Here is an 11,392-nt window from a genome sequence, read left to right as displayed (position 1 = left end):
CTTCCTTGTTATTATATTATTTCCAGTAATTAAAAGTATGTTTGTCTATCAATATTTTAAAATTCATTTTTAATTGTACATTCTTACAATAAAATATTTTATACATAAACGTCAATTTTTTTGTACTTTTTAATCACACATTTTCCAAAACTTCGCTATTCAAAAACTCATTTTTATTGAATGATGGTAGACAGACAGAGACTAATCTGCTTTAGCCCAAGATCCAAGCATGCTAGGTGAAAAACTCCAAAATTTTCAAGCTATGAGTCTGCCCAATTTTACAAGGCATGCTATTACATTCCAAGATAGTACTCATCGACGGAATCCCTATCTTACAGGACACTATAGAGATAAAATTCTACTCAACTCAGACAACTCTTCGTAGTATATATTAACTTCTTATAAATTGCCCCTCGGGGCATAGTCCAGTGGTGCAAAGGATATGAGTGAGGTTATCTTACGCTTTGCTGGCAGTCGTAGTGAGGAGAGTTCGATTCTTGAAACATAAAATTGGACTCTTTGTAGACGCAGTATACAAATAGCTCTTGTTCCCTGACCTATTGGGACACATCCCGTGATTTACCTCTCTCACAAAGCTCTAAGAGCGAGATGATCGGACCCTCGAGGTTGGGTTCAACCTTTTTTTATTAACTTCTTATAAATTAGTTGAGTATTTTTACTCTACACAAACATAAATCTAGCAGGATTGCTGATTGCTCTGACTTTTTGTTTTCATAATATTCTGAGCAAATTCAATCTGTTCAGTTATTGTAAGATATATTTACATCAAGACCTTAGTCAAATGAAGATGAATAGTGCAATTACTAAAACTTATTTAATCTTATTTCTATCACACATAACTATGATTCAAGGATCTGATGATAATCTAATTTCACGGTAGAATTCAAATTCAGATTCAGCATAGTGGCATACAATCATATTTATTGGCCTAAACCAAATTTCAGTTATTTAATTATTTGGGTGGATTAGAACTTGATTCATTCGTCAAGAAATTTTAGAAGTTCTAATTAAATAAAAAAAAATGAATTATTCTTCTTTTTCTTTTGTTTACTTCATCCATTTAGTTCTAAGTTTGATCCGCATGAAGAAGAAGAAATTACGCCGACTCTATTGAGTATTATGGAACCTAAAATGACTTAATCGTCAAAGAGACACGTCAAATATTTACCTAAATTCCAACTCTACTTTTAGGATAATATTGGTATTCGTTGAGCCAAATTTACTTTTTGAGAAATTGTATATTACTAGATTATCAAGGTGACTTTAAATTGAATATAAACCGTTATAATTGAATATTGTCGTAAAAATCAGAAATTATGATTCGAGGATAAAATTTACTAGGAGTTGAATGAATCCAAATTTGAAGTGGATTAAGACTTGATCCATTCTTGAAAATATGGTAGTTCAATTATATTATTAACAAGACATAAACCACCTTTTTCAATTAACACTTGGTCTTACTTTTTTGAGGAATTGTACATCGTTAGATTGTCAAGGTGACTTTAAACTAGATATAAGCCGTTATAATTGATGAATTTTTTATTGAATATTATCCTAAAAATCAAAGAATATGAGTCAAGGATAAAATTTACTAATAATTGAATGAATCCAACTTTGAAGTGGATTAAGACCTTATCCCATTCACGATAATATGGTAGTTCAAATTAGATTATTAAAAAGACATAAATGACCTTTTCGATTAATACTTGGTCTTACCTTTTTGAAGAATCGTACATCGCTAGATTATCAACATGACTTTAAACTGAATATATACCGTTATAATTAATGAATTTTTTTTATTGAATATTGTCCTAAAAATCAAAGACTAAGAATCAAGGATAAAATTTACTAATAATTGAATGAATCCAAATTTGAAGTGGATTAAGACCTTATAATATGGTAGTTCAAATTATATAATTAACAAGACATAAATGACCTTTTCGATTAACACTTGCTTTTACCTTTTTGAGGAATCGTACATCGCTAGATTATCAACTTGACTCTAAACTGAATATAAACCGTTATAATTAATGAATTTTTTTTTTGAATATTGTCCTAAAAATCAAAGACTATGAATCAAGGATAAAATTTACTAATAATTGAATGAATCCAAATTTCAAGTGGATTAAGACTTGATCCGTTCATGATAATATGGTAGTTCAAATTCTATTATTAACAAGACATAAATGACCTTTTCGATTAACACTTGGTCTTACCGAAATTAAATCAGATTTAATTAGTGGGACGGCATGACACGTGATTATCACCTGGCCGCTTTGGGCCTATTCTATATTTTCCATTTTTTATTATCTTTAATTATTCTCATAATTACCATTAGCCTAAGTTCTCACACATATATATTTCCTCCAAGGCTTCTTCATTATAACCGGCCTCTGATTCCTCCGCTCCGCTCCGCCCTCTCTCTCTCTTTTTCAATTTCATTTATTCATCGAGAAATGGAATTATTGTGTGAAGGAGGAGAAAATGGAACCTCGGAACAACCCCATGCAATTGAAGAAGGAAGGGGAGAAATTAATTCCCCCGAGAATGAGGGGAAAACGGATTCAAAAAGATACGGAAATTCCGATTCTAATGGAGAAGAGGAAAAGGAAGTCAATGGCCGTTCCAGTGAGATGATAATATATTCAGAAAAATCAATACAAGAAGTGATCCAACAACCCCATTCGCAGCTGCCCAAGCCAGAAGCGCCACCAGGGGTTAATAACATCCTATCGCCGAAGATGGAGAGGTCAGTTTCGGTGCCGGATAATTTTGAGATGCCGGCGATCGGGAAATTTATTCGCGACAAGAGCAATACCTTTTCCGCTGCCATAACGAGGCGATGGTCGTCGTTGAGAGAAGGAAGAAACAACGATGGAGACGAGGAGGCGGCTATAGTGAAGCCCGCGTCACAGGTTACGGAATTCAATCTTCAAGGTCTGAAAGTGATTAAATCACTGAAAGAATCAGGTAAAATAGAGCTAAAAGGAAGAATTAGCTTTTTCTCGCGATCGAATTGCAGGGATTGTACTGCAGTGAGATCGTTTTTGCGCGAAAAGAATCTGAGTTTTGTGGAGATCAACATTGACGTGTATCCAACAAGAGAAAAGGAGTTAATCGAAAGGACAGGTAGTGGAACAGTGCCACAAATATTTTTCAACGAAAAGCTAATCGGAGGATTGGTTGTGTTGAATTCTTTGAGGAATGGTGGGATGTTGGAGAAGAAAATGGAGGAAATTCTGGGGAGTAAGTGTCCCGATGATGCACCTGCCCCGCCCGTCTATGGCTTCGATGATCCAGAGGAGGAGGAAGCGGAGAGTTTAGATGAGATGGTGGCGATTGTCAGGGTTTTGCGGCAGAGACTGCCCATTCAGGACCGTCTGATGAAGATGAAGATTGTCAGGAATTGCTTCAACGGAGCTGATCTTGTGGAGGTTTTAATACACCATTTGGACTGCGGCAGGAAAAAGGTACGCCTCTCTACTTTCACTCCATTTTTGTGATTCCTATTTTTATTTTTTTTCAAATCTATCATGCCATGATTAAATTTCTATATTACCGTGTCTTTTTTTTTTTTTTTTTTTTTAAACCTCTATCAAGTCCAAGATAGATAGTATAATCATGCCCGCGTTCGATTTTTAACATAATCGAAATTTTAATTTTAATTTTTTTTATAAAAATTGCAGAACCCATTAAATGTAAGGTTTAAAATTAATTTTTTACTTTAAGTTTTATCCATTTTTTAGCTAAAACCAAATATGGATCAAATAACTATTAGTTCTTGGACGCCAACTTCGCACGTGGGATCTATTCTCTTTACTATTTTTGTTATGCTTCTATAGGTTACTATATCCATGATAGTAGTTGGTAGTGTAATCAAGTAATGTTTAATGTTGAAATAGTGATCTCAAATTTCGAGATCTTTGTGTGCAGTCTGTTAATGTAACGCTATCAACTGCTAGGATAGAAACTTATAGTTTAACATCATTCTATCGATGAGTATGAACTAAATACCCGTGAATAAGCCATTAGGAAACCCCTACTACATTTTATTCATTATTTGCATAATGAGTTGCATTGACATCTTTGCTAGAACTGAGTGCCCAAAAAATATTGCTTTTTTTAAGCCTTCAAACCATTAGTTATTTAACCCTGGTTTGGTGGAAATAAAAATCAGAATTTTAGTATATTTTAATAAAAATTGATGAAATATATGGTTAAAAAGTTATGAATCCCATTAAATATATGATTAAAATTAATTATTAACTTTAATTTAAATTAAAATCAAATTTTTAATCCCTAAGAAATAGGGGCTAAGACTACCATATGAAAAATGAACATTATTATTCATCATTATAAGAATCCGTCACTCATGTGATGAATAGTATTACTTTAAAAAAAAAATAGTAGGAATATTATTTTATTTAAATGGCGAATCAATTAAAGGTCAAGAGTGGGAGTTAAAGCACCATCTTAATTAATCTAATATATATGAGTTGCTTGGGGTGGTAGTTGTAAAAAGTAAAAACGAGATAATAGCTTAGTTTAATTACCAAGAGGGAAGCTGCTGCTTTTTCATAATTACGATTTTGGGACCATTAATAACAGTAGTTAAATAAACGCGTTTTGTAGCGGCATGATGTGTGGACCAGTAAGTACATCTCCTTTGTTTTAAAATTAGAATTAAAATAAGGGATTAGATAATGTTCTGTTATTTGGAAATCTAGACAGTTGGGAGGCGCTGACCAAATCGGATTTATTGATTAACTAATTGAAAAAATAAAATAAAATAAATTAATTTACATTGTTGTGTGACGAATGAGATTGGGTTGTCTAGTGGGTTACTAATAATAAATTGTAGAATAATTTTATTTGTATCGAATAAAATATATCGAAAGTTGTCTCCCCCCCTTCACAATGCACGCGGGCTCACGTGAATATAAAAATTTCCAAATATGGTCATCGTTCCTTATTTTAAGTAGTAGGTAAAGAATTAAGTAAAAAAAATTATGTACATGTAACAATGTTCTAAATTATATTAACATTGTCGTTTGAATAACAGAATAGTAGTAGTTAATTAAAGAAACATTTCAATGGGAGAAATGTGTCTAGGAGCCAACATTAATAATTACGACCACGTGTTGGAGGGATCAACATATGATGGCTGGCTGGCTTTTCCTCGTTATCAACACTCGACTATTTTCTTTAGTACTTAGTAGGAGTGATTATGTTAAGTTATGTTCTCAAAATGCACAGTCCAATTAAGATTTATTTAGGACAAACTTTCCTTCTTTCTATGATTTCTTTTTCTCGTCCTCCCTTTTTTTCTCCCTTTCCAATTAGCGCGCTATTGAAGAGTTTAAGAGGTTCGTTAATTAAACCAGGACTGTGTAGTGCTTAAAAGTTAATGTAATTAGAAAATTGAGCTGTGTTAGTACTAAGAATAATTTAAAAATCATATTTGATAGTATAAGTAATAATCTAGGCAAATGCCAAAAAAATGGATGATTTTAGAATTGAGACAAGGTTATCCTTAAATTGGAGTTTGTAGAAGTCAAAATTTGAATAATTCAGTTCAAGGTTTCATTTGAGCAAAATACTATTTGGGCAACGTCAGTTTTGGTTTAGAAAAGTAAGGGCCGCTCATAGTTAGTTGTGTGGTCCCACAGTTGTCGTGTCAAACGTGGCTGATGTGAACTAAGAAAAAACTTCGCAGTTTTCTAATTTCTATGGAGCAGCCTCCAATTCTACCACGCCAATGACACAAATGAATTTTCCAAAAATAATATAGAAATCCCACGTGGAAACCCATGTGCATAAAATAATATCAAAAAAATCACACTCTTTGTGTTTTATCTAGAGGGGTTCTGTGACCCTTCCTTCTGTACCTAAAACCTGCTTCTACGCCAATTGATGAGTTGAATTGAGTACAAGATTTGGATGTATCAACAACGAAAACAAAAATACGACCATAAATTCATTATAATTCTTCGTTGAATATTTGCTATGATACTTCGTAATAATAATGGATATTTGATCAAGATTCATTAAAACAATGTGTCATGAATTGATTCTTCAACTATAAATCGTTGATTACAACACCACGATTTGAATCATTAAAGAAAAAAAAAGAATTTAACTAAAATCTCAAATTATTTTTATTCCAAAAAGGCAAATCATTCAAACCATTGTCACTTGCGGCGGATTATAGGAATAGCTTAATGAAAATTTGCACCTTTGGTCCCACTTGTCCTACCTAACAAATTACAAAATAAACCTTAAATAATAAAATAACACAAGAAGTAAATAAAAATACTAGAAATTAACTTCAGACTTGTGTTGTGTCAAGAGTACTACAAACGGATATTTTCAGGGTTAAGTTGTTGAATTCGGTAAAATTGAACACGGGTACATGTATATTCATATATTACATTATGTGTTAGATATTGTTAAAATTAACGAGGAGTGATTTTGGAAGTAATGAAAGTGGTAATCATGAGAAAAACAAGCGTAAACATAATGAGAACAGAAAAGGTGAAGATCGGAAAATGGCATGGGTAGCTGTCCGAGCTAAAGCTCAACCTTATGTTGTAATTATAGTGACCATTTTGTTGAATCCCATCGAGTGCAAAAATTTGCCCTCTTTGGGGTTTTGAAATTTGGTGCCGTTTGAAGGGTTTCACACCCTTTTGGCTTGTAATTACACATTTTCATGCGTGGTAATTGTAATTCTATATGTACAAGTGGTTTTCGTGATTGAAAACACATCACAAACATTGTTTCCCTTACATCCAAAATCAAAGATCAATTTTTATAATTTTGTTCTTTAGTTTTTTTTCCCAAGTTTTGTTTGCTTAATTCAAACTTGGATTAAGGTTTATTTACTAGTGTATTTGCCATAAAAGCCTTCAAGCACTTATTCCAGTGCGCGATAAATATCGTTTGAGAATAGTGATTCATAATCGTCTTCAATTCTTCCATTTTGGTGAAATAATTTTATTGCTGATTTTCCTAGTATATTGCTGTTCATCAACTTTTGATCAACAATATGTTCACATCACACCACACTTTATTTATTTATTTTTTTTAAATCCCATTTTTCGATGCATTCTTAGAGAAAGCATCACCATTGGAGGTCTAAAAGTGAGCATGCCTTAGGTCTCAAGTGTTTCGACTCATCTAGAGAGGCGGATTGTGGCGGGCTTAGCACTTTAAGCTCGTATTTTACTTCTTATTTTCATACATATCATTTTGGTTTCTCCAATTTCTTTTTTTATTTTATATTTTTTTATTTTGTGAAAGACAAAGATAATTGTTGGCTTCATTGACCTGACCACCCAAATATACTATGCCCATTTTTGGTTTAGATAAAAATAAATGAAATGTGTTTTTGGAAAGTTGATAAAAGTTTCGAATTCATGAAATGTGTAGTTAAAAATGAGTTTGAAGAAAAATAAAAATTTTCAAGAATTTGTACCAAATAGAGGTTACATATTGTGTTGGGCCTCTTTTGCGTGATAGGACAGATAAGTATGCCTTAGGGGTTGTGCCGAGACCAACCCATCTTGGGTCCTTGGGCTCTTGAGCATGTTTGAGAAGGGGTAAACAATTCGGTACACTTTTAGGTGTGCAAATTGAATTATTCCATTATTTTAGGGAAGTTGTTAGTAACTTTTGTTGCAGCACATGTTTCGTGAAAAGAAAAGAAGTCCAGGCCAATCTATCTTAGATCCCAGGTCTCTAGCATTTTGGATAAGTTTACAAGTTACTTGTTAAGTAATTTGCTTCGAGAAAAGTGAGATAACTGTTTTTTTCAAAAAACTTCTTTTTCAAAAAATTACCTTTACATTCTTTGAACACCCTTTGACCCGGTTTGATAAAGTTTTTTGAGATTATAAGCTGCAGGATCTGTGAAAAAGTGAATAAAAATGTGAGTCAGTTCAATGTGTCGTTAAAAATGAATTTTGACCAACTTATGATCTCAAAAAAGCTTTGTAAAACAGAGCTTTATCTTACTCGTGTTTACAAATTGGATTGTCTCTTTTGTCTGTTTCTATTTTTCTGCAATTCTTTTTATTCTCTCATTATCTTAACTAGTATATTCGTATACACTCATAATAGATCACTCATTAGCAACAACCTACTTTGGCCTAAAAACAACTGCAGAAATTCAAAACCAACCATTTCTCGATTCACTTGTAAGATTAAAAACTTGATGGTTATACAATTCTTCACCGATTAATGACTTCTTATTTTGTCTCACAATCCATACATGTGCAGGCCATTGAGATTGGGAAGCAGCTGGCAAGAAAGCATTTCATTCATCACGTTTTTGGGTAAGAACAAGATAATGGAACTTATAGATTTCAACCTACTTTGATCTTATAGATATGATGTGTTAAATGCAGTGAAAATGAATTTGAGGATGGGAACCACTTCTACCGATTGCTTGAACACGAGCCCTTCATTCCCAAATGCTATAATTTCAGAGGATCAGTAAATGACAGTGAGCCCAAGAATGCAGCTGTCGTAAATCAGAGGCTTGCAAGAATAATGCTAGCCATACTTGAGACCTATGCCTCTGATGACAGACGCCATCTTCATTATGTTGGCATCAGAAATAGTGAAGAATTAAGGAGGTAGAATAACCTATACATTAGTTGCAATTATATTACATGACCCTTTGTGTATGCTACCGTAGTCTGATATACACGTATGACATGTTGATCAAATTGTCACATTACATTGCAAGGAGGAAACTTGTAGATCCTTTTCTTAACAGGACTATGCTTTGAGTTAGATCAGTCTTGTTCAGCCTAAATCCTCTCTCCTTTTCATTTCAGTTATAATTTGCATGTCTTTCTTCTGGAGTTAGTATATATAGAAATTGATTGGGCTTGATGAGTTGGATTGATCATTATCAAAACAAAGCTCTTTCAACTTCAAGACACCCTTTTTAGCTCATGACTGTTTTCTTTTCTTATCGAACAGTCAGTCTTGCAACAATGAAATATTTACAGATAAGAAAAGTTCATATTAACCTTTTTCACATTTTTATTGGACCCTCTTGATTAGCTACTTTAGCCTGTGTGATGTTGATTTACTTCAATTACTGTCATGTCTTTTGTTGTTTATCAAGTTTGAGTAGAAACTGATTGTAGATTTGGGTTTAGGGATGCACTAGCAATATAAAACTGGCTACCTATATGATAAGTAACTTCTTTTCTTTACAAACGGATTATAAATGCAAGTATAATTGGCTAACTTCATACTTCCTTTCTTCATGAATACAGATACATAAATTTAGTGCAGGATCTCCAAAGAATGAATATATCAACACTTTCAGCTGATGAGAAGTTGGCATTCTTCTTAAACCTGCATAACGCCATGGCAATTCACGCGGTCATTAGAATTGGTCATCCTGGAGGCATGATCGACTGGAGGGCTTTCTTTGACGATTTCATGTATGTGGTTGGGGGCTATCCCTATTCCATGAGCACGATAAGAAATGGGATTCTTAGAAGCAATAAGAGAGCACCTTTTTCATTAACAAAACCTTTTAGTGGTGGAGATAAGCGTCTGGAGGTAATTAACTTCGATTGTTTTTGTTTCCTTTCTCCTTGACAAGTGAATCTTCTGCTGCATTAAACTTTTGCTTTGAATTAAAACCTGGATTTTTCACACCCCTTTTGATCTCTGGACTTGTACATGAAACTGAAGCTGAACTTGCTCATTTTTCAATTCATTTCCAGTTGGTGTTTCCAAAAGTGAATCTATTAATTCACTTTGGGCTCTACAATGCAACAAGGTCAAGTCCAGTGGTGAAATTCTTTACTGCTCAGGGAGTTGCATCAGAATTAAGATATGCTGCGAGGGAGTTTTTCCAAAGGGATGACGGAATGCACGTAGATCTTGCCAAGAGGACCGTGTACCTATCTCGTGTGATCAAGTGGTAAGTCATCAATGGAGGAAATTTCCTATTTTTAACTGAAATCAATATTTTCATTTATGAGAACTAAATGCAGAATCTTAGCCGCCCGTTTGGCAAATATATGAACGATTTACATATACAAATAGTAGTGAGTCCTACGAAATAATGAAGAATAATGAATAATAATTATAAATTTTTGTCTTATTAAAATTAATATTTGACTTTGATTGAATTTGTAAATCATTTATAAATATGTTTCCAAATGGAGGCTATACCATATAAATTTCATTAACTTTACTTTTGTGGATCTTTTGCCTACAGGTACAGTGCAGATTTTGTACAAGAAAAAGAAATTCCCAAGTGGATCATAAATTACTTGGATGCAACTAAGGCAGGCCTTTTGACACACCTTTTGAATGATGGGGGCCCAATTAATATAGTGTATCAAAATTTTGATTGGTCTCTGAATGCTGCCTGACCATCGTTCTTGGCGCCATGGTTCATATGAAGACAATTGAAGAAATGTTATCTTTTAATTTCTGAATTTTTTAAAATTAAATTGAGTGATATTATACATTTATCTGATGGATAAAGGAGTTTTGTATATACGGATACTGCTTTTGAAAGGAAAAGAAAGGTATTTTTTTTTTTTTGTCAAACGTTAATTTTAATAAGTTACTTTTTTATTTGGTCAAATTCAAATAATAATTTTAATCAAACATTTTCAAATACTATACATTATCAATCGCATGTTTCAATATTATTCTTCCTAAAAACTCATTAATAATTTTACCATTGGAATTAAAGTTGTACATCTTTTAGCCTTTATCGTCGTGGGAGAAAAAATCAGACTATTTGGAGGGATTAGAGTTGGTGAACACATATCTCAAACAAACTTTTAATGTGACTTTTCATCCATATCTCATACATTAATGACTTGACATCTTAGTTGCATTCATATATTTCATCAATTAAGATTGAGATGAACTTTCACATGTCTTGATGTGTACAAAATTTAAAAAATTAAATGTGTCACTCTCTAATGGTTCAAGTTTTTAATTGAAGTAGTTTTACAATTCTTGTATTATGTCTTGTTGCTCCCTATTTAGGAAAATTCTAAACATGTGAACTAGCCTTTGGAAAAAAAATAAAAAAATAATAGTAATAGAATTGAAGTGTAATCTAACTATTTAAACCATGTCTTGTTGTTCAACAATATATATTGGCCTTTGTTGACGTCAAAATTATTAAGGCTAATCTTAAGCCAACTTTAAGAAAAAAAGGACAATTTATTATTGAAAAAAGACCACAAAATATGTTTAGAGAGTGTAATTATGCTTTGAGTTGTTGTATGAAAATCACATGCATTTTACAAGAGTCTTATTCAACTATTTATACATAGTTTTAGCCGAAATTACATCGAATCAGCAACAGTGTCGA

At 32.8% G+C, this 11,392-nt stretch overlaps 1 protein-coding gene across 1 annotated transcript; it reads left to right on the top strand.

Moving 5' to 3' along the window:
* The first annotated feature begins 2,388 nt into the window (after positions 1 to 2,388).
* On the top strand, positions 2,389 to 10,602 carry LOC111405922. The gene is made up of 6 exons (XM_023035039.1): positions 2,389 to 3,491; positions 8,302 to 8,357; positions 8,430 to 8,660; positions 9,315 to 9,606; positions 9,774 to 9,973; positions 10,274 to 10,602. The coding sequence occupies exons 1-6, from the start codon at positions 2,478 to 2,480 to the stop codon at positions 10,428 to 10,430; spliced, it is 1,950 nt and encodes a 649-aa protein (XP_022890807.1). The 5' UTR covers positions 2,389 to 2,477; the 3' UTR covers positions 10,431 to 10,602.
* Positions 10,603 to 11,392: the final 790 nt, after the last annotated feature.

This window comes from Olea europaea, chromosome 12, assembly GCF_002742605.1.
Source record: "Olea europaea var. sylvestris chromosome 12, O_europaea_v1, whole genome shotgun sequence".
In the NCBI taxonomy this organism is placed as follows: domain Eukaryota; kingdom Viridiplantae; phylum Streptophyta; class Magnoliopsida; order Lamiales; family Oleaceae; genus Olea; species Olea europaea.
The sequence above is the reverse complement of the archived record's forward strand: the minus strand, read 5'-3'. Positions and strand labels throughout refer to the sequence as shown.